Source organism: Cyprinodon tularosa, unplaced genomic scaffold (genome assembly GCF_016077235.1).
Source record: "Cyprinodon tularosa strain WSP-4 unplaced genomic scaffold, ASM1607723v1 ctg210, whole genome shotgun sequence".
In the NCBI taxonomy this organism is placed as follows: Eukaryota; Metazoa; Chordata; class Actinopteri; order Cyprinodontiformes; family Cyprinodontidae; genus Cyprinodon; species Cyprinodon tularosa.
Window position 1 is genome coordinate 1,114,250 of NW_024038779.1, and position 22,980 is coordinate 1,137,229.

The window sequence follows — 22,980 nt, forward strand, 5'->3', positions numbered from 1 at the left end:
CTTCTGCTCTTCCATTAAAGAAATAGTATCACCGGGGACCCCTCAGGCACATAAAAAAAAAAATCACCTAATTCCATCATTTTCCACCAATGTGTTACTGTTCCTCCCAAACAACTCACATCTTTGACAGTGAAGCTGAGTGCTTCCACATCTCTTCTTTCATGGTGCCCATCTACATTAAGATCCAGAATTCTGAGAAAAAAGACAGAATTCTGAGATTAAAGTCAGAATTCTGACTTTTTTCTCATATTATACTGAAATAGAATTTAAATATCAGCTAACTTTTTTTTTTTTCACTGTTCCTAATCCTCTTCCGTAGATTTTATGTTATATTAAATATATTAGTTATGTTAGTGTAGATATTTATATGCATATATGTGGACATATCTAACAGGGAGAGAAAGGGAGAGAGGGGAAACTGAGATCAAAATAAAAATTAAGGTTCTAAGAAGCCTCTATTTAGTGTAACTTAATAAAAGACTTGTACCAAAAGAGTTGCTGTTCAGAAAAGTTGTTCTATTGGGTGTGTGATATAAATGCATTCTACATTTTATATTTTATCATGAGAAATATTCAAAACGGCGTATAATGTGTCTTTCACTTCTCAACTTTGCAGACCTTTCACTTAGTCTATCATCTTAAATCAAAACACTTTTAAATGTGTGATCCAGCACAAATAAAAGGGAAAAAGTTTTGGTGTGAATATTTTTATAGGGCACTTTATGTTTAGACATCTAATGCTGATCTATAATCAATCTAATTCCCTTCTCTAAGAGGGATGGCCTCCTATCATCCCTTTACCACTAATGGTGCTGCTGTTGGCTCGGGTCTGATTACATTTACAGGCCAACTGCCTCTTTACAGTGCAGCCAACTTTCTCACATTACAACCAGTGGTTTGCTGTCAGCATCCCACTGCTGGGAGGTTATAGGGAAAAGCAAAGACAGCAAACTGCTTAACAGCAGACATTACACAGATAAAAAAGGAAAGGTTAGGCGAGTACCTATATAGTGAGACAAATGAAGCAGCTGAAACCTACTGACACTGTGGAGGCCATACAGGAAAGAGGCCCGTATAAATCAGTTCACACAGGCAGAAAGATGGAAACTACCACTATTTCGAGTCAGGCATTGCTATTGATGAGCCTTACCGAAAAATAAATTGTAAGACTGAAGTAGCATAATTCAGAGAAATGTCCGTAGTGCTTTCTTCTCTGCTTGAACTACTTGATGTTTCTTTTTATGCATTTAATTCATGCAGATTTAACTTATTAAAAACACCATTCATGCAGAAGAGGTAATGTTTCCTGGCAAAGTACACAGTGGCAGCAAATGAGCAAGTTAATCGAATGCAGCACAGCAACTCATAAGTCCCTCCAGAAAGTAAAGATTGACTCACTAGGGGAAGAGAGTTCCTTCTCACTCTCCTAAACTTTTAAATAGATAAAAGGCTGCAGCCAAGAGAGTTTCTCAGGGGAGTGACAAATTAAAAAGGGGTAAAGAAAACAGCTACTGTGCTATATAAAGTAAGGCAGAATTGGCACTTTTCTCTTAATAAGCAAAAACATGAATAAAGTTTATCGATCCAAGTGTCAATTTAAGAGGAACAGAGAATTTAATTACTCCTTTCTTCTTCAAATGCAGAAATGTCCTAATAATAGCAAATTACCATAACCCATATTAATACATATGAAAACTTAACAATTAGCAAGCAAAACATTTGAATTGCTGAAACTATGTTAATTCTGTTGGGGTTTTTTAGCTTTCCCAAAATTGCTTCCTAGTTTCCAAATGTATTCACATTTTTAGTTCAAGAATTTGCTTTGCATTACTTACCCACTAAGAATTTGCTTTACATAGAAATCTAAGAGAAAAAGTTTAACAAGCCTCACAAACATCTACAAATAAATAATGGTACTATGACACAGCATATCATCTGGCTTCATCTAAGCCTATTATTAGCATCCTCTACTCTTGCATCAACCTGAATATAATCCTATATTACTGTACATCCATCAATATTCTCTGCACAGCACCAACCCATCCCCTCCTAGCCTCTCTAAATTTGTCTGCAGGTAAATGGAACAAAACACAGAATGGATACAGGCAATCCATGTATTTTCCTACAGAAACCTTTTCTGAAGAATCTGACAAATAACAAAATAAGGGAATATTACATAGATAAAAAAAAAATGTTTATTCTCTTGGAAAAGTGCTCAAATTGAATGAGTTTTGAGAGCTGGTAGATAAAACTGAGGCCAAGTAATGGGGAGAACAACCACAAAACAACAAAAGTTAATGCATAAATGACTCACCGCATAAAATACAAAAGCAATGCAGACATTTACATATAACAGTAGATAACTCGCATACCTTTAATACCTCTATAGCACTTTCAGTGTTCCTCTCGTCTCCCTATACATGCGTAGTCTGCCTTGCCTGGCCAGATCTTTTTTTTTTTTTTACTCTGCAGGCCTTTATGTATCTGCTACCTACTTGACAATGTCATCTGCAAACATCATAATCGTTACCCTTTTTATCACCATTTCCACTAAAACTTGCCTGAGAGCTGATGAGAGCCTTAGGGTCTGTTTAAGATGCAGGTAAAATCCCCACTTGGACACTGAAGCAACTCTCTCACTCTGACGCATCCATTCCAACTACCTTAGTAGTATAGCTTCTACCTTAGCCACTATATTATTCTAATACTCTTTAACACTCCCTTGAAGCAAGTTTTTTTTTTTTTTTTGTCTTTCAAAAATTAAGTCACTAGCAGAAGCTAATGAAGGTAAAAACTGTACATTTCAGGCAAATGTATCACTGCATCTCTGTTTAAAGACAAGCAAAAGATTTAGACACTGAGTAGAGTTGACATAGCTGAGGATAAGGTCATGTGACAAACCTGGGTGCCATCTGGTCCAATCAGATCTAATGAGCCCATTGTGCTGTAGAGAAAGCGTGTGATCTTCATGAAGTTGTCATCCCCGATAGACCAAGAGCCATCAACCAAAAATGCCAGGTCAGCCTTGGCTTCCTTACATACTGGACAGATATGACAGTCAAACAGAAAAACTTAGTCAGGTCTTTATTTTACATCCATCATCGTATATATATATATATATATATAAATAAGACTTTCAAAAAGAGCAGAAGTCAGACAAAGACAAAGCAAAATTAGAATATTAACAGGCTGTCTAATATATTCTGTCTGATTAAATATTCAAAGTAGGAATCAGAGCAAAGACACATCTTCAATAAAAGGCTAAATGTGTAAGGATCAGACTTTGAAAACAGTCTAAACGTAAAAGTCAAAAGATAGATTAACGATGTGCAATTATTTCAAAACTCACAGAAGTAACCTATTTAATGGGTTTATGTATTTCATGTCCTATCCTGCTAGCAACTTAGTCCGGTTCTTGGCCTCGCAGCTACTTTGCTCTCTGATTTTATTCTTCTCAGGTTTCTCAATTACTCCCAGAAGCCATATCATAGCAGCTGTAAAGTTGTTCAGGGTTTTTAAAGGCTTTTCATTCTCGAAGTCACCAAATTCCAAGCAGTGTTTATGACCCTAACGGTGTCGATAAATTTCAGGGAAAACATGAAAAATGTTGGCACTTCTGAAGCAACAGAAGAGCATAGTACAGGAGAACCTTGATGGCTCAATAATTTTTCCACTTTCTTTTTGAACTACTATATCAGCCTCCTCTCCAAGCTTCTCTGTTTCTACTTTCTGCAGACAGATATTTGTGTTTATTTTTTTCTAACCTCAGGTTCTTTTCAGTCATGTGCTTTTGGTGCAAAAACCCCTTGCACTAAATTCTCACTCACCCTTTTTTTTTTATTGTTCTAAACACAGATGGCATGCTGTTTGACATGGAGGCATGTCTGACAAAGGTCAGAATGTTAAACAGGAATGCCTAAAGACGGGCTCAGCAGGTGTGCCGGTTATGGTCTGAGGGCTCTATGGGGTAATGCGACCTTTAAAAGGAGAACTAATCTTTTGGGTGAGAGTTGTCAAATCTTTCCTAAGGTTGTTTGTTATTTTTTATGTGAAATAAATGAGTTGACTTTAACTATAGTACAACATAACAAGTTAGAGTTACTATAACCCTATGCTCAGTGATTATGATTAAGCAGGTTAAACTTGATATGCTTTTAGTGGAAATGTTTATGTTATAGCTATTACAGCAGTAACCCCCCAAAAATATTGTCAAGGTTGTTAAAGATTCTTATGTCAGAGAGAAAAGATTTCCAGGAACCAACTTCAGTACAAAGTCACTCGGTATTTCAGGTCACAGAGGGATACACTGTTCTGAAATGCTTCCTCTACTGTGCAAATGTCACTTTATTAAAGGTATAGAGGATGATCTTTTATTCCGGGTGGATCATCTAAATAAGTGGGCCTCCTAAATGCCAATCATACTGGTGAAATGTTTATGTAAGGCCTCCTACGTGCTCACTATCTTTTTTTTCACATGCGCACTTTAAGGCTTATATCTATAGTGAGCTACGGTTCCAGAGAGTCGTTAAAGCTCACTTTTCTCACCGCGGTCAGTTGAAAATGGCAGAGGGTCATAAGAGAACAAGTGTCTATGAAGTGTTTAAAAAGAAAGAAAGGCCTCAGAAGAGGCAACTATAACCCAGAATGCTTTGCACGAAGAGTTCTCCTCACAAAGCATAACAGTATTTGCTGTCACAGCGGCATGCTGTTGCCATAGGCTATCACTAGCAGCGACTAATAACAAAGATGGCGAAGGCACCGCGCAGTGGAGGAGGAGTTACTTGATTAATGGAGAAAAAAGCAATGATCATCGGTCTGAACGGTCAGTTAACTGATTTTGCTATAAAGTCCACTATATATTGCCCAGTGTATGTGGACACAGTAAGCTTGTATGAACTTTAAGAAGAGCACATTTTATACAGGGCGTGCACAAGAAGAAATGGGCTTGTGCATGCTCTTGCACACACATTTTTGCTTTTGGTGGAGAGGGCGGGTCTTTTAAAAAATCCTCCACAATACCTTTAAGTCATTTAGGTTTGTTTGATTTAAATTAACTATCTAATAATACATGCAATGCTTCTTCCAGACATACTACTATGCTGTAGATGCAGCATCTTTCTCTGGAGTCTGGGCGATGACTGTCCTGCTGGTTTTCTGTTATCTTTAAATTCTCATCATGACCATATCTGTTAGGTTGTTTTGCTGTATCAGAGCCAATATTTCTCCAAGCAGAACATGAGTTATCCAAGCTAACTTTTTGATTAGCTACACCAACACATCTGGAAATAACTTTAATAACCATCATTAAATAATCTAGTCATGATGCTTGTATAGCAATTTATTTACTTACATCTTACTATGTGAAATACAGCATTCCTAAAGAGATCAAAAATGTATCTAATCATCTTTCTACCATTTCCCCCAGGGACATATGCGATTGAGGATCACAGAAACCTATTGACTTATAAAGTAAATGAGAATTTATTGAAAAAATATGAGTTTCTTAGATTACATTTCTTCCATCTTAATAAATAAAGTTAAGCTACAAGTTTAATATTTCCCCAATTTTCAACTTTTACTATTGTATGAATATCAGTTAAATAAAAAGATTTTTCACTCATCTTTACTGGGGTATTAGCAAGAGTGCTGCCTTCATTAGAAAGTGATTGGTATGATGACTCAGTCTGCTTTAAATAAAACTGCTTGCAAAATCATGGATGAAGCTCAGTATAAACTCGACTAAAACACACATAAAAATGTTCCTGTTTAAAGTACTGCACCCATGAGATAGACAGCTCTTCTTATTGCAGTTCAAATGTACCTTCTTTAGCAGGTGGGATGGTGGGAGTGGGCTCCGTGGTGGGTGGTTCAGTCGGAGCCTGAGTGGGCTCTGGTACTAAATTAGTAAAAACACAAGGAAGAAAGGCAAGAAAATACAGCAATGTCATCAGGAAATTCTGTCAGAGTTTATATGCAAATAAAAACTCAAATAACATATATGTGCACCAAAATATAAACTAAATAGCATTGAAGGAGAGCTTTCTAATCAAACTAAAAGCTTTCTAGTTTTTAAGCATTAACAGAAGAGTTCCATTCTTTTCTAGAAATAAAAAATACAGGAAAATATATATATAGTTCATAAAGTATCCAGCAGGAGTATTTCTCTTAAAACAACCAGCCAAAATTTTAACCAGCCTTAAAGTAACCAACACATTCAATATTAGCTAAAAACAATATAGCTGATATATTACATGGAAACGGTTAGACAGAGAAAGTACTTTATTTTCACCATTCTGGGGCTAGCTCTGAGATATATAAATATAGTAACTGGTTAAAATTAATGCAGTATATCAGTTTAATACCCCCAAAGCTTTTCAAGTGAACTTAGAGTGGATGCAGATAAAAATATTCAGACATTAACTTTTGCAGAAGTAGAAACTGGGACTATTCAACCACTGCTGACACCAAACCCTTGAGCTACCTGCTAAATCAAATCCCCCGTCGTCTTCTGTATCAAAGTAGGGATGTGTGTATACGATTCCACATTTACAAGGTAAGTGCCCCTTTTTCAAGGAGATGTAAAATCCAGCTCAGTTAACTTGAAGAGCAATGACCTGTAGCAGCAGAATTTATCTTCTCAAACTTAGACAGAGATGTGAAAAACTAAAAGGCAAAGAAAGACTTTGCAGAGTTGAGATGAGTGCATGGTAGAGAGATGCTAAAGGGGTCTTGGAGAAAACGAGCTTCAATGAGAGTGAGTCATAGTTGATGAATACAGTAGGTTTAAAGGCATATTTTTGGTTTCTTAGAAGAAAAGCATGCATACATACATGTCATGTCAGTAATAGATACAGATGGTCCTTCCATTTCTTGCATTTGAGTGTTTATACTGATCTGGTACTGGCTGCTGGGTGTGAGCTCATAGAAACAGTGGTGTGAAGCTGAACCTCCCAGGGTTAGTTCTTGTCTCTGACCATCTGAAGGCAGAAAAAGTGAAAGAAATGATTAAAACTCAGATGAAGATATTTTGCAAGAAATAAACCTAAACCTTGTCCTGGATTATGTTTAAAACTGGAAGGCAAAACCCGTTAAGGTAACCTGATGAGGCAGCAACCCTTGTAGGTTGACTACAGACTAAAAACAATAAGTGGATAAAAAAAAACAATTGAAAAAGACCCTCAGTGCATACTGTTTCACACCATGTATCTTAAATTATTTATTATTTTTTTGTAAAAGTTTTGTGAGATCTTAATTTTTCTTTTAAAAGATGCTCAATCCCCGATAAGTTAAAATTAGTCAATTCTGATATGCATAAAAGCCCCTCAACAATAGGGTACACAATCCTTTGGGGAAGACTTATCCACTGTTATTTTGAGGCTGGATTAAATAATGAACACATTTAAATCTGTGCTTGGCAGAAGATCATAACTGCTGTCAAGCCAGCATCACCATCGAAAATAATGTTTAAGTCTGTCCTCACAGGGTTTTGTAAACAGTGTGAATAAATTACAGCAGTAAAACTAGCATGGACAGATTAAATAGCTATTTTAACCCCTTTGATTATTTGAATACGAAAGTGAAACACTGTTTTTACTAACATACCATTGTCATCTCTGCTCCTAAAGTACTGTATGAAATGAATAAAAGTTATAGAAGTGATAAGGGCCATAGAACAAAACAATTTACCATTGTGTGTCCTTGTTCTAAAAGAAAAACTCTGACCAGTGCATCGCTATTCATAAACTAAAATTGCAACCTAATCCTTCTGCTCTTTTCATTTTAAGAAGGTCAACATTTTACAATAACCATCATAAACATGATAATGTTTGATAATCATTTTTAAACTCCATCTAAACCATTCATAAAAGGTAAACTTACTGATATATATTGCCCAACCATGTAAGTTGATCCCTAAACCTAACATTGGTGGGCTTTCTGCCTACTCCTACTTCTGACTTTGATTTATATGGAGCTGCCATGTTAGTTGAACCCTAACCCTATCATCAGTGGACTTTATATATGACTTAGTTACCTTTTATAAATGGTTTAGATGCAGATATTTATATATATTAATCAAACATTACTAAACTATCTGTTAATGATTAATAAATGGACTATTTACCATTTATAAATGATGGTTTTCATGATTATTTTCAAGTGTAACTGTGAGAAGTAAACTTGTGACTCAGCCTTGTCCAGGCAGGAGGGAGAGAAAGGGATAAATTATGATAATAAATATTAAGATTTCCTTTCATGATGTAGCATGATGTTTGTCCAAAACAAGTGGCTCATTATTCTAGTGCTCTCTAAAGCTGCAGTAATATCTAAAATCATTGCTGTGAAATATGCTGTAATATACGGTATCATGGCAATAGCAGAAGTATTTATACCTTATTATTTTTTTATATTTTCTCATTGCATCAAGTTAAATTTAACTTAATTGAATTTTATGTAACTGACCAATATAAAATATCACCAAATAGACTATGGTAAGGTAAATGACACATAGCTTACAAATAGAAATCAGAACATTGTGAAGTAACACTTTGTAAAACAACCATTTTGTGCTCTAATGCAGTTGAAAGTCTCCTAGGTTATGGCTCTGCCCAAATGGCATGTCAAGAAAAAGCTAAGTCGAACTGGATGTGAGGTGTCCAGCAATTTTATAACTATGGGTTCTTAATTTGATTTAGGTGTGGGATTTGAATAAGACAAAGATGCGTTATCTAAATCTTTCCATTGTAGCTCTCCCCGAGTATTTAGGTTTAACTATGACATGTTAAACTCTCCCTTCCAAAAACAGCATCGTCATAGCAGTAATGTGCAATTTTCCTTTCCTTTTCTTCCAAGCCTACTGTTTAGCATCAAAAAAACGTTCAGTTTTCTTCTTATCCGAAAAGAGCACCTTCTATTTTATTGTTTCCTGCATGTAAACGTTAAACAGGCCTTCAACATTCAAATATATACGTCTTGGCTATATAAAGTAATTGATGTTAGCGGTAATTAGTTTTTTAATTGAATCCTGAGTTCCGGCTTTGGGTGGTCTCATTTAGTACAGGTTTGCAGACTCATACTGTAGGTGTAGGATCTGCTGTAGCATGTCTGCAGCATCAGTAACATGTTGAGAAACTGCTATTGTTCTTTATAGGTTTACAGCACTTTTATAAACAGAAAAGTTAATAAAAACAGTTTCAGAGGTCAACTCTCTACGGTAGAGAAACATATAATAAAGACTGTAAAATTCTACTCATGGTCATTAAAATGCTTGTTTAATCATTTGTCATAAAAACAATATGCACAAATGAAGGAACCATGATTTGTGTTAAAAAAAATAAGACTTCATTAAGAAGCATTGTGCTAGTTTGGTACAGTGCAGATACAGTCTTGTAGCACAGATGGTGGTCTTCACACCTTATCACCATATGAGACAAAGTTGGCTCAGATGGAAAGTCTGTTGAGGTATTTACCTAGAGGAACTATTATAGTATATTATCAGAAATTAGAGGCTGTACGATTAGGAACGACTGACTTTAACTCAGACATTTTTTCTTTAGCTTTAGGTGAGTTGGGATCAAAATTAATCTCTCATTAATGGATGTCAAAATAATCGGGGAGAGAACTTGATAAACAGTGTTTTACTACTGTCAAAGTAGAATTTCACATAAAGCAAGATAATTTGGTGGGTGTAAAGAAATCAGTCAATATTTCAGGCAGAGAACTCTGGCCATTATTCCCAAAGCAACATTAATTATTATTATTTAATTTGTATTTTTTGGAGCCTTAACCAGGCATCTGATCAAACCTGAAGTGTTTGGCCATAATAACCAATGTTACATTGGGATGAAAAGGTATTAAATAAGATTAATTTTCTGTGTCTTGTTAAGAGTAAACTTAGACGAGACATATCACGTGTGTTTTGAATTTTCTGCCCTGGGTTTATTTTATTTGCTTATTTTGGTTTCAAGTTTCATGGTTCTTGTGCTTTTTTTGCACATTTTTTATGGTTTATGTTTATGTTCACTCTTGTGCTAAATCAGGCTTTGTTGAAGTTGTTTCCGTCTTCATCACATTTTATCTCTATAGCCAGCCTCTTAGTCACTGCTAGCCTCCAGCCTCCCATCTGTCTCCATTCAGTCACTGAGACTCTAAAGTTTTTTAAACTTTTCAAGGGATCACATCTCAGGAGGTAGGATTTTTGTTTTGTAACTAGTGGGTTGCCGGTTTGAGCCTTGTGTCCTCAGGCAAGTCCTCAGGCAAGTAACTTCACCTGCCTTGCAGGCAAATGGACAAGCCCTAACATGTATGGTAGCCTCACTTCAATCAGTCTGCCTACAGTGTAGCTTGCCACTATCAGTGTGTGAATATATCCATTTGTCTAAGTCAAATAGAAATATCATCTTAAAAAAGGAATTCCTAAAAATCATTTTGTACACACGGTTGTATAGAAGCAGACACTGGTTTGCACAAGACACATTAATATGGACACATAAGAAAGGTATAACCTCATAATGCTTAATGATTGAGAAAATATGTCTCTTTTTACACTAATGTTAATCAACAAAAAGATTTTTGCAGCTTATAGTCAAAAGCTAGACATTTAAATATGTTTAAAAACCTTTTAATTCATCAAATAAGCTGAATTTCCATTGGAAATTCTTACTTTCTATCATAAGTAAACATTTACTGAATTGAAACTAGTTGTTACAGATATCCATAGGTTGATTAAGCCAGTGCAATGACAATTAATTTCATCCAGTTACAGAACCTTTACTAAGAGAATTCTCTAAAGTCTTCCTCCTACCTCCAGTTGCTAATTTTCAACTACCAGTTGACATTTTTACTCTGCATGCAGCGAAAACCTTTCTAAAGGTTAGAAACAAAAAGGTTTTTTATCCCCAAGAAAAAGATAGCTAAATCCTTTTTTTAAACTAATTATATAATGTATAAGGTTTCTTACACATTCATTAAAATATATTTGTTTCGTAGTTTCAGTTTCATCTAAATAAAAAAAGATAAAACAAACATTCTAATACTGAAAAGCAGAGAGCTTTCAAAAAGCTGGTAAACTAACAGAGGTAAGCATACTTACTGAGGGTGGACTGTATGGAGAGCCGATATGAGGTGGCGTGTAGAAGAGGCTGCCACTGAACACACATGCTCTTAGGATGCACCTGATAGGTCGACAGGCCAGAAACACCAAGGAACACTGGAGTGAAAAACAGAGATAAATTCGACATGCACCTTTAAACTTCTGGGAGGAAAGATGTGAATCTCTTACACACAGACTTGGACCAGTTAATGATAAATAACTTTTCCTACCTGCGATAAAACAGAAAAAGCAAAACAATACATACGTTTATGATAAGCTGATGGTCTACTTGATAAAATGGTAGCAATTGGTTTGCAATACTTAGCAAGGAAGTAATTTGATTATGGCATTTTACAAGCCTGGATAAGAACAGGAACATTTTACAGCCTTTTCTTAGGTTGTATCCATCAATTCCTCGCGCCTGTCCATCAGTGTTCATTTAAATGTCTAAATTCATTCATAACTTTATAGTGCTACACAACAAAGGTTTCAGAAATGTGGAATTTAGAGTAATCGAATATATGACATTTTTACAGTACTATGAATATAAATGCTTGAATGTCACTGTCCTTTTCTCTATTTACACAATCAGAAATTAGGGGTTGTCAGGTCCAATTGACCTTGGTTGCATTTTTTTACAGCTAGAAATTGTATGCAACTCAAAAAAAAATTTAACTATTCAAACTGTAATACATTAATCAAGGAGGAACAGCTTGCACTTACTCTCTTTGCTCTTTTGACATACATAGGTGCAGTTCCTACATTAGTTCTCCTATAAATCCCTTCGTCATGTCTGTTAACCCTTTAGCAAATATTTATCAGCCAACCACTGCATCTTATTCTTTAAATATTGCTTTACCTTGTACCTTCAACACTATATGTTGGCTTAATTTTCCTCCACATCCAGTTTATATTCTACAGCCTTTATCTGTCAGTGTTTATACTAGGTGTTATGCAGCTCTGAAGTCTGACATGCATTTGAAGGATGAAACGAAGAAAAAGACAAGTCATATACAGTATAATGTGCATCTAAATTATCTGATTCAAAGGCCTCTTTAAATAAGATGCAGTGAAAAAAATCTACTTTTATGCAGCACAGAACTTTGTTACCTCACAAAATTAACCTAACAGACAACCTTTTCCAGAATCTCTTAAAACTGACAAGTATGGTAAGGTGTGGCCTACCCCTCATTTACTGAAAATAAGATTTAACTTCTTAAGCTGTTTCCTAGTAATTATAATATTGTTAATTTTCATTTTAAAAGTTAGTTTTCTCGCTGTAAGCATAAAGCAGATGTCATGTCAACGGTAAAAGCCAGAATTTATTTTTCAAATTATTGAAAATTGTATTTTCTCAGACATTTAAGGTATTACTATAACACTTTTAAGCTAATGCCAGGTGGCTTTTGTATTTTTCTTCTAACACAAGAAAAGGCCTCCCATTTTGAGCCCATTATGGCAATGGTAACAGCCTCATGATCTGGCTTACAGTTTTCGAAGATAAATGAGGCCTGTGGTGAGTTGGGTATTGCTAACAGATGGTTAAGTTGTCAAAATATATTTGAGGTTTTTTTTTTTTTTTACGAGTTCAGAGGTAGTCCTGTAGTAACAGTTTTTTGCTCTTTACAATTTCTCATTGCTACACGGCTGTTCCTTGTTTTTCAGAAAACCTTCCTCCTAGCATTTGATCCTTTCCATCTTCCTCCTTAAGCTTTTCTTGTTTTTCTACTATTTTAACACCTTTCGATTTTTTTTCTGTGGTGCTGTAATACAATTCTGCTTAGTTCATTCTGAGGTTAGTGTCATAACTAGATATTTTTCATCATGCAACTGACCGTTCCACATTTATTGACAAAAAAATTAACCCATAAGCAACAACATTGAAATACAAAAAATACATAATATACAATGCATTTAACTTTTAAAGTGAATTTTTACAGTAGTCATACTATACAACCAAATGGGTGGTAAAAAAAAAAACAACAACCTTGTAGGCTCCTCTGATATTGATAAAGTCACACACCTTTTAGCATGTATGTAAATTAAATGTTCATGTGTTTACTTTAATCTTAACTTAATTACATGATAAAGAAATTATGGAATTGCTTCCGATTAAATAACTTAACAGGAGAAATGAATCACATTAATAGTGTGTGCAATTGGAGAGATTAATAAACATAAGAGTGGACAATGATTACATGTTAAACAGCTCATAAAGGCTTATGGTTAATATATGGCTCACGCCAAATAAAATCATAAAGCATGTATTCATATTAATACTGCATAGTTAGTAAGTAATGTAAATGGCTAAATTTGACTTCTGAGATTATAGTTTAAGTTTTACTAAATGTATTGTTCAACCTTTAATTCTTTCTCAGTTTGGAGAGCACTTAACACTTTCTTACTTTTTTAAAAGATATAAAAAAAATATGGAAACTGGATTTGCCACAGACCAAAGTGCTTTCTAAGATGAAAATACATTTATGTTTCTTAAAAAGCTACAGCGTCTCAATAAAGTTATTTTCTATGTTGCATGTTACTGAGAGTAATTTATTTGGAGCAAACAAGTCTTTTGGCTTTCATTGTTTCCAAGATTTAATTGTAGTGAGAGCACTCAGGGGAAATATATTACAACACCCATATTACCACACTGCAAAGTGAATAATAAATTAGTTCCTCCCATGAATTGTAACCAATACCTGTGTAACATGAGCAGATCTAATACGTCTGAGAATATAGCACAGCACAGAGAACTGATTGCATTCAGAGGATACGCATTTAGCATTGTGTTGCTGCCAGATATGATAAACAAATCAGAAAGTGATGTAAATACATGTGCAGACAGATGTATGAGGAGTCAAAAATTGGATATGATTTTAAAAACAAGACAATAAACAAAATAAACAAAGATAAGCTAAAACAACAACAAAATTGTGGTTATAGTTTTACACTGGGAGGGCTGAAAGGGAAAATCAGTGAGACATAAATGCATGATGTATGAAATGCAGTAATGTGCGTACATTATCTTTTTATCAAATATCTTACCATTTCATGAATTTTTCATCTCTTTGTTTTAGACGAGACTAAACCACTGATATGCAAAATCTATATGCAAAAAGGGATTGTTCTCAATTTCGGAAAAGAAAATATCAATAACCTTCTGCTACTCTGCCGGTTTGCAAAAGTTTCAATGGGAATTAGTGTGCATGATATAAGAAGGCAATTAATATGCATGTTACATTCATACTTTTCTAAAATGGCCCTGCTCTTTTTGCAACAGCCTCCATCATGGTAATGCTCTCAGAAATGTTGCCTAAATTCAATTTAAAAATATGTCGGTGACTTTTTATCCGTTCAATATTGATCCCACCTAAAACTAAAATATCTGCTGTATCACAAAATTGCCTCATATTAGCTTCTCTGTTTCAAAAAGTGCTTAGAGTTGTACTAATCATCTATACCCCTTAAAGATTTGTTTTTTATTTTGACATGCAGTATTAAAATCAACTTCAATTGATTTTTTTGTTTTGAATTTGAGAGACAGGCAAAATAAAAGTTGAGTAACTCTTGAACTTGTTTTTTAAAAGGTTTCATATTCATTACTCAGCTTGAAGCTGGGAATTTTTTCTTTAGTTTGGGCAAGAAGGCTGGTCAGCACTGAGGGAAGGATGAATGAAGGTTAAGGCAAGGGATTCCTCATCATAAATCTTAAGATGCAACAGATTTGAGACTGTAGTGGAGGGTTTACCTTCATGTAGAACAACACTAACAAGAGCCAGAGAAAATAGAATGGTTTAAATCCAACACATTCATGTCAGAGAAAAGATATACCGTATTTTCACGACCATAAGGCGCACCGTACTAAAAGGCGCAGTCTCAGTTATGTGTCCCATTTCTGTATTTAACACACACATAAGGCGCACCGGACTATAGGGCGCGTTTTTTATATACAGGTACATGTCCTCTACTACCTTTAAATACCTCTACTGCGAATTTAAAAATACAGTGGGGGCAAAACTGAGTATGACTGTGCTTTATTCATGTATTTATTACAAAGTATTAATCAAACCTGGGAGCTGGCCGTGAGACAGACACATCGCAGATGACACAGCGCTGTGATCACTCCTAAATTAACTTAAAATCCTGAAACCTGCCGACGGAATATGTTCGCTTTTATTGCCGGTATCCTGGTGCCTGCAGCTAAAATTATTTAGATGAAAAACACCTGCCAGCCACCGCGGTGAACCCGGAGGCTGCCCGGCCTAGAGGCTGCTGATGAAGGGATTTCTACCGTCGGTGCACCGCTGGTATGTGGGGGTCTGAGCGCCTCCGACAGAAATAGTATATGCAGGATAATAATCTGGATGAAATGACTGCAATTATTAAGTTTTCAGGTGGACTTTCTCACTTAAAAAGATATTAAAACTACTTTATTCCCATTGATCACAGCAAATATAGCTGCAAGATTTAGATGAAAAACACCTGCCAGTCGCCGAGGTGAACCCGGAGGAGACCCGGCCCAGAGGCTGCTGTTGAATTAAGTTTTCAGGTAGAAAAATAGAGCGGAGCAAAACTGAGTATGTTTGTGCTTTATTCATGTATTTATTACAAAGTATTAATCAAACCCATCAAAGTCATCATCCTCTGTTTCTGAATTAAACCGCTGCGCTAAAGCAGACATGCCAATTTCCCCTTCTTCGCTGTCAGAGTCACTTTCCGTGCCGGGCGGCTCCTCAGAAATAATGCCGGCTTTTGCGAAAGCTTGAACAACAGTGCCAGCAGACACGTTAGTCCAAGCATCAACAATCCATCCGCAAACGTTTGGCGTAACTTGCCCGGCGCTGCCTTCCACTTTTCGTGAAACTGTGGTCTCCGTCTGTCATCTATTACTCCCACGCCGCTCGCAGCCTTACTTTGAACGGCCGCTTCACACCGATGTCGAGCGGTGGAAGTTCCTTTGTCAGACCCCCGGGATAACGGCGAGCACAGCGTTTATTTTTTTTCACCATGTTTTTCACATCAGCTGTGAGATGGGCACGCATGGAGTCACATATTAAAAGCGATGGTGATGCGTGGAAAAAACCACCTGGTCTCCTCACATACACCTGCCTCAGCCACTCTTTCATCATCTCCTCATCCATCCAGCCCTTTTCATTTGCGTTAATATCATGTGTCATCAGAGCGATGTGTCTGTCTCGCTGTCAGCTCCCAGATCAGCTTCTCTGATTCGTTGATGTGGCGCTTCCAGCAGCAAAACTTCAATTTATCCATCTCGAGCAGCAGCAGCGCGTTGGCGGCGCGCTCCCGACGCGCTGCGCCTGCTGCTCAAAACGCGCTGCGGGATCTTTTACTGCACCTATAGCGCGTCAACTGTTGACTTTGCATGTAAACTCGCTGCTTCTGCTGCACCTGCTGCGTGCGGTTCACAGTGAGCACAGCATTAATTTGTTTCACCATGTTTTTCACATCAGCTGTGAGATGGGCATGCATGTAGTCAGATTAACATCGATGGTGTGGTGATGAGTGGAAAAAAACCCACCTGGTCTCCTTACATTCAGCCACTCTTTCATCATCTCCTCAATGAGGTGGTCTCAAAAGTCGCAGTTGCAACACACATAGGGCGCACCGCACCAAAGGGCGCACCGCACATTTTGAGGGAAAAAAAAGACGTTTATGTGCGCCTTATAGTCGTGAAAATATGGTAAATCTGATAAAAAATCTGTACCAAAAACTGCAAAGCTATTAAATAAGTATCCATAAAATATCTATCAGTCTTCTTCTGCAAAAGGCAAGGTCAGATCCTGGGGGTAGCAGCCTAAGTAGGGAGACCCAGACTAAATCACGAGCTTCGGCTTTTGACTCAGCTCTCTCTTCATCAAGACAGACAGATACAATGACCGTCTCACTGTAGTTGCCCTCCTGCTCCATTCTTCCCTCATTCCCTCACAAAAACAAGCCACTAGTGCTGCAAAAGCTTGAAAAAAAAAAAAGAAATTAAATAAATAAATTTAACTTAATTCTAACACTTTATTACAACCACCTTATTTGTGCTTGTGCATTAATGTGAATATTGTTCAGGTAGAAATAGAGTGGCTGATAAATTATCTGTACTTATTTATTAACTTTTCAGGTCAGAGGACTCCAAAGCTTGCACTACATTCAGTCACTCATCCGTTAGCATACACATTCCAATTTAAAGAGTTTTAGTACAGATTGACCAGTCTTGGGGGCAACATGTTAATTGTAATACAAACTAATTTGTGAAATTCAGTCTGAGTGATTTTCATGTAGTTGGAAAAAATGTTTTTCTTAGGAAAAATTAGAATTTCTGTGGTGTGTATATAACCAATGCTTACATGTCTTTGCATTAACGAGTTCCGGTTCACTTGGTCCTGCTGAGTAGAAGGCCGTCACTTGGACAGTGTACTCTGTCCCACTCAAAAGATTGAGAAGGACAACGGAGGTCACATCTTCACCTACAGTTGTCTCCGAAAGTGGACCTTGATCTAAAGAAAAAAAAACAAAAGCAAATAACTACATAAACAAAGGCAGAGCAGAAACGAATCTCCCACAGAAAAATGTACTTTATAGATTCCTGAATGTATAAAAATACTATATAAATATATATATAAATATAAATATATAAATCCAAAGCACTCTATATGGTGTGAACGAAAGGAAATATTACGAATTTTAATCATGGAAAAGAAGAGTTTAACACCTAGAATAAATATATGAGTCACAAAAGACAAATACATCAGAATATGAATGGGACCAACCATCTAAAGAACTTCCAAAAGCAGTAAAATCATAGGCAAATACCAGGCTAAATAGCAGACCTTCAAATCCTCTTTTTGAAAGGATCCAGTGAGTCAGCAAAAACAACCCTGGGGGCATGTTGACGCAATGCTCCAGGGTCACAATTTGAAAGGCTTGATCAAATTTTATTATCTTTTTTGCTTGCTTAATAGCTGATGAGGTTTGATTCTTAAAAAAATTAGCAAGCAACTAAAAATTTTTTTTCCCTAAGTTTCTGTGCCAGCACCAGACTATTATGTACTTTTTTACATTTTAAAATAACCCCAAGATGAAATAATTGAATTCAAAACAGGAGTTATATGCACATGCTTTTGCAAATGTGTTAATAAACAGGCTGCAGAATAGCTAAGGTGGAAAACAAGTCGCATCATTTTCTGGATTAGAGGAGAGAGAACACAAGTTGGACAACTATATAGAATATACTGATTAGAGGATGGATTTAAAATATAAAAAATAAGACTAGGTTGAAATTTAAAAAAATACTGCCAATGTTACGAATCTTGGACTTTGTAGGCATAAAGAAAGAGATAATTTCTTGGATAATGTGTAAGAATATTTCAGCAGGGGATATTCTCAATGTTTATTTTCTGTTTGAAATTAAATGAAGTCAATTATAAGCCAGTTCTTTAATAGTGGATTGCTTTCAGTAGCTGTGCTCATCATTTAAGTCACAGCATTGTGGTTTAGCAAGAAATAGAAAAGGTATTTCTTTGCCTCTTGAGAAATGAATGCCAGAATTATAAAACTCCTGGGGAAACCTGTGTGACTCCTTAAAAAAAAAAAAAAACTTGCTAAAATTAATGAGTTACAGCTATTATGTTAACAACAGGCAGTTGAGCAATTCTAATGAGATATAGAATGGTTATGTCTCTGCCAACACACCAAGAATTTTTTATTCAGTTTAATATGCTCTAACTGCATAATGTGGGAGAATTAGGTCTTAGACCTGTCTTTTTTTCCCACTCATCTTTCCGATGATAAACTTTATGTAACATGTTTGCCTTGAGCTGGTCCTCTGTCACACAATAGCTGTTTTTAGGTTAGAAACTGTAAAACACTACATCCATGCCTCGGTAAAGCAACTGACACCAAGATGCAAGGCAGATCCAATAAATTGGGCATTTAATGAGGTTTCTAGAAAAGAAATAAATGAGTAGGTAAGATGTCTCTATTTCAGTGCTACACTGCTGGGGCTTTTCTTTAAGCTTTAAGCTGTTTTTTGTTTTTGATTCTTCCTCTCTGTCCATCTGCGTGGACATGCTTTTGTTACATTAAGAGGATTGTGCAATCCTATTGTGTCATTTTTTTGTTAAATACAGTATGCTCCATTGTGGGGGCTTCTAGATATTTATGGGGCCATTCCACTGGTTCCCACAAGGAACGGTTTTCTTCTTTGATTTAGGGTTAGGTCTAAAGTCCGAATTCAGATTAGGTTAGGGTTAAGTATATGTTGGTAAAGTCATGGTTAGGATAAGGGTCTGGGTTAGGTCAGAGAAATGAATAGAAGTCAATGATAAGCCCCCACAAAACATGAAAGGCTAGTGTGAGTGGCTAACCATACACTTACACTGGGTGTAAGTCAGTCTGGCACGGCTTAGGGTCTCCAGTCAAAAACAGACTGGACAAATCATAGCATGGGATGGGGGGGTTTTTGTCAGAATTACCCATAATGCAACAGTGCTTTCTTGTAACTAGAACAGTCAAGATTGTAGTGGCAACAGAGCAATTTTACCTCGCGAAGGAGCTGGATATACCTTTAAAATAAAAAAACTAGCTGCTGTAAGTGTTTTTAGAGATTTATTGAGCTTTAAGAGCTTTTCTTGTTAAAAGGGATAACTTACATAGACTTATATCTGTTGTTATTTGATTGGTTCTGACCTGTTTGCTCTGATTCTGTCAGTCCTGCCTTTGAAATCAGGCTCTACATGCTCCTTGGCAGACTGATACACTTTGTAAAGGGCATAAGTCAATCCAGCTGGCCAGGCTAAGTGTTAGGTATCCATTTGTAATGGTTAGGGTTAGAGTTATTGTGAATGATAAACATATAATGGGTTGAAAGTTACTTAAAATCATTAGAAGTCAATGCAAGACAACAAATGTTCATTACTAAGGATAGCAAAATGAGAATGTATATGTGTGCGGGTTTATGCATGTATACCATAGACGGGTCGATAGACAATCCTGTAACCTTCTGTTGGAGACTGAGGCGGATCCCAGGAGACCAGGAAGCGGTTATACGACTCTTCTGACACGCGTAGATTTTCAGGAGGCAAGAGAGGCACTACCAAAATAACAACAAAAAAGATACCTTTAATGGCATACTAGGGAGGTCAGCATGGTTTCTGATTGTACACAGTTGGACTTTGTGCTGAAGGTGATCAAAAAGTCCCTAAAAATTTATTTTACTGAGTCTTTGAACATACCTATATGAAAAATAAGTTCTTATTTTCTAGTCGAAAACATTATTCAATTTTAAATATTTCAAAGGTTTTTTAACAAAGGAATATTTAATGGGACATTTCCAGAGAGAAAATATGCAAAGGTAAGCAATGATTCTCAGGTAGCTGATGTTTGCTGGTGTGAATTTGTGGCTTCAGCAAAGGAGAAAATAGGTTGTTGGATTTCTTATATTATTTGCAGAAGGGCTGAAAAACGGTATTCTTAAGTGTCATATAACTAGAGGGTGTGGGTGGAGAATGGCAAAAGAAGAACATTCTAAGTTGTTTTGCTGACATAAATAATTTCCTTCTGACACAAACACAGCAAGGCTTCAAATAATAACTACAATGATGTTAAACTTTCCAGTCTCTCGATTTAAAGTGATTTTAACCCTCAAAGTGTTTTCAAATAATATGTCAATGCTCTCATTTAATATTAAAGCCTGAGACTACAAATGTTATATTTAATTTATGATTGATTATGGCACCCTAATCTTTAAAGATGGCATGTTTAATGTGACATTTGATTTCACAGTATAACAAAGAAACAATCAGTGTTTAAAATATGATGGATAATGGTAAAGGAAATCAACTGAACTAATTCAATTATTTTATTATTATAGAATCTCCTTCAACAATAAGGCATCCTTATTAAGACAATTAGGATAGCATCAGTATTTCTCAATGTAATTCATTTTCTCCACCAGGCACAGAAATTACCATCAATTTTATACACAGTAACTTTCTGCTTAGGGAAAATAAATTCTGAATCAGGATGTTCTCAGAAACCAAAACCCACATCGTTTTTTGTACAGAAAAACCTTGAAATAACTTCACTGGTCAATTAAAAGCTTGTATGAAAATAAAACTTGATCTAAAAAAGAAAAAAGAAAAGAAAGAAAAGAAAATAATTACTTCAGAGGTAAGCTGTTTTACTATACTACAAAAATCATATTATTTATGTATCAAAAACTGTTTATTCAACAGTATTTACAAACAGTAACATTGATATTGGCACTTTTTAAGGTTAAAAAAACTCCACATTTTTACAGTTCTACAACAAATAATTGGACAGGTCTGATTATTCAGATTCTGCATGATTAGGGAATGCTTGCAACATTTAACTAGCTCTTTCACCAAGAAAAGAGCTGTGAGCTGAAACATTAAAACTGATAACAAAACATTCATTTAATGTATTTTATTTGCCGAGGAGGGAGACTGTGACACTCTTACATGAAAACATGTAACAGCACTAATAGAAATGGACCAAATTATGGCTAATTTTTTTATTGGTTGTCACACATAAAAATATCAAAGTGAAAGAAAAAAACGGCTTGATAAAATGCATCACAAAAGAAACAGGGAAAGAAAATTTCAAAATTTCAGTCATGAAATGACATATTGTCATGTTAAAATTGTCAGTGGCTGATGCCATTCATTAACAGGTAATGGCAGAACTAGCTTTTTGCTTTGTGGGTTAGACTTTTAATTGACTGGAAATCTGCAGCAGACTTCACCTCTGCTGAATCAGGTTCTCTTAACGTCAAAGTCCAGTAAAAGGAAGTTGTAAGTTTGTCCCCGTCTGCTGTAGGCATCTCAGCATGTCTGAACATGTCACCATTTGGTCTACTATGTGCTCACTGTGGGAGGTCCCCATAAAGAAGCAGCAAAAACAGGTGGTTGGAGGCACTTACTAACATTGTTAAAATGGCTTAATCAAATATTATGCTTACAGTATACCAAAAGAACAAAAAAACATATATTCCTGATGAAATAAAGCAATATACTTAGGATTTCCTACAAGCGCATTCACGAGTCTACAGAAACCGCGGCAGACCAAACCAGATGAAAGTGCGCATTCAGCTCGGCAAAGAACTCAAGCTCTTCCTCAACACCGAAGTCCTCAGACATTTTTCCTTCGTTGTTTCTTTCTTTGCACAGGTAAACAGCACATTTCTTCTTCTACGCTTGCATTATCGGCAGAGCAGACGCTGAATGCGCACTTTCATCTGGTTTGGTCTGCCGCGGTTTCCGTAGACTCGTGAACGCGCTTTTAGGAAATCCTATACACTACTGTTTATGCTCTAAAAACATTCTAAATGACTTCGTTTCGAGTAAATTATGGACGCTACCCACTCAGGACACTAGGAATACATTGGACGAGCAGTATGGAGGAATATTGACACGTTTTTTGTGGACTTTTATGGACCTTTCTGCCTCGGGCGCCATAGACCTCCATTATTTGAATGTCAGCAGACAGCAAGAAGCCTCCCAGATCTCCAGATGCATTTGAAACATCAAAAAAGTACTCCAGAGTGTTGTTCAGCATGGGGGTGAGTAGAAAATGAAGGCTAATCATGTTTTGGGTGTACTATTCCTTTAATCCCGAAAATACTGTTTACACTAAGCTTTCAACTTCTTTGCTCACCATCATTTCAATCTAAAAAACTCACACGAAGAGAAAAGACAATTAGGAGAAATTTATTGATACTAGTGCTGTCAATCGATTAAATTTTTTAATCGCGATTAATCGCATCAATGCCTGAGTTAACTCGCGATTAATCGCATTTTAATCGCACATTTTTTTTCTGATTGAAAATCATTTAAATACTCTCGATGACATACAAAAAAATA

The 22,980-nt window shown here is 36.1% G+C and overlaps 1 protein-coding gene across 1 annotated transcript in view; it reads right to left on the minus strand.

The window, feature by feature from the left end:
* The window catches only part of LOC119783753 (collagen alpha-1(XIV) chain-like), a gene marked incomplete at its 5' end in the record, with an annotated part of 135,895 nt that overhangs the window by 34,461 nt on the left and 78,454 nt on the right, over nucleotides 1-22,980 (minus strand). The window contains 6 exons of the mRNA XM_038285402.1: nucleotides 2,902-3,041; nucleotides 5,822-5,896; nucleotides 6,831-6,977; nucleotides 11,090-11,206; nucleotides 17,446-17,595; nucleotides 20,067-20,189. Coding sequence (XP_038141330.1) covers nucleotides 2,902-3,041; nucleotides 5,822-5,896; nucleotides 6,831-6,977; nucleotides 11,090-11,206; nucleotides 17,446-17,595; nucleotides 20,067-20,189 — 752 coding nt within the window. The remainder of the gene's footprint in view (nucleotides 1-2,901; nucleotides 3,042-5,821; nucleotides 5,897-6,830; nucleotides 6,978-11,089; nucleotides 11,207-17,445; nucleotides 17,596-20,066; nucleotides 20,190-22,980) is intronic.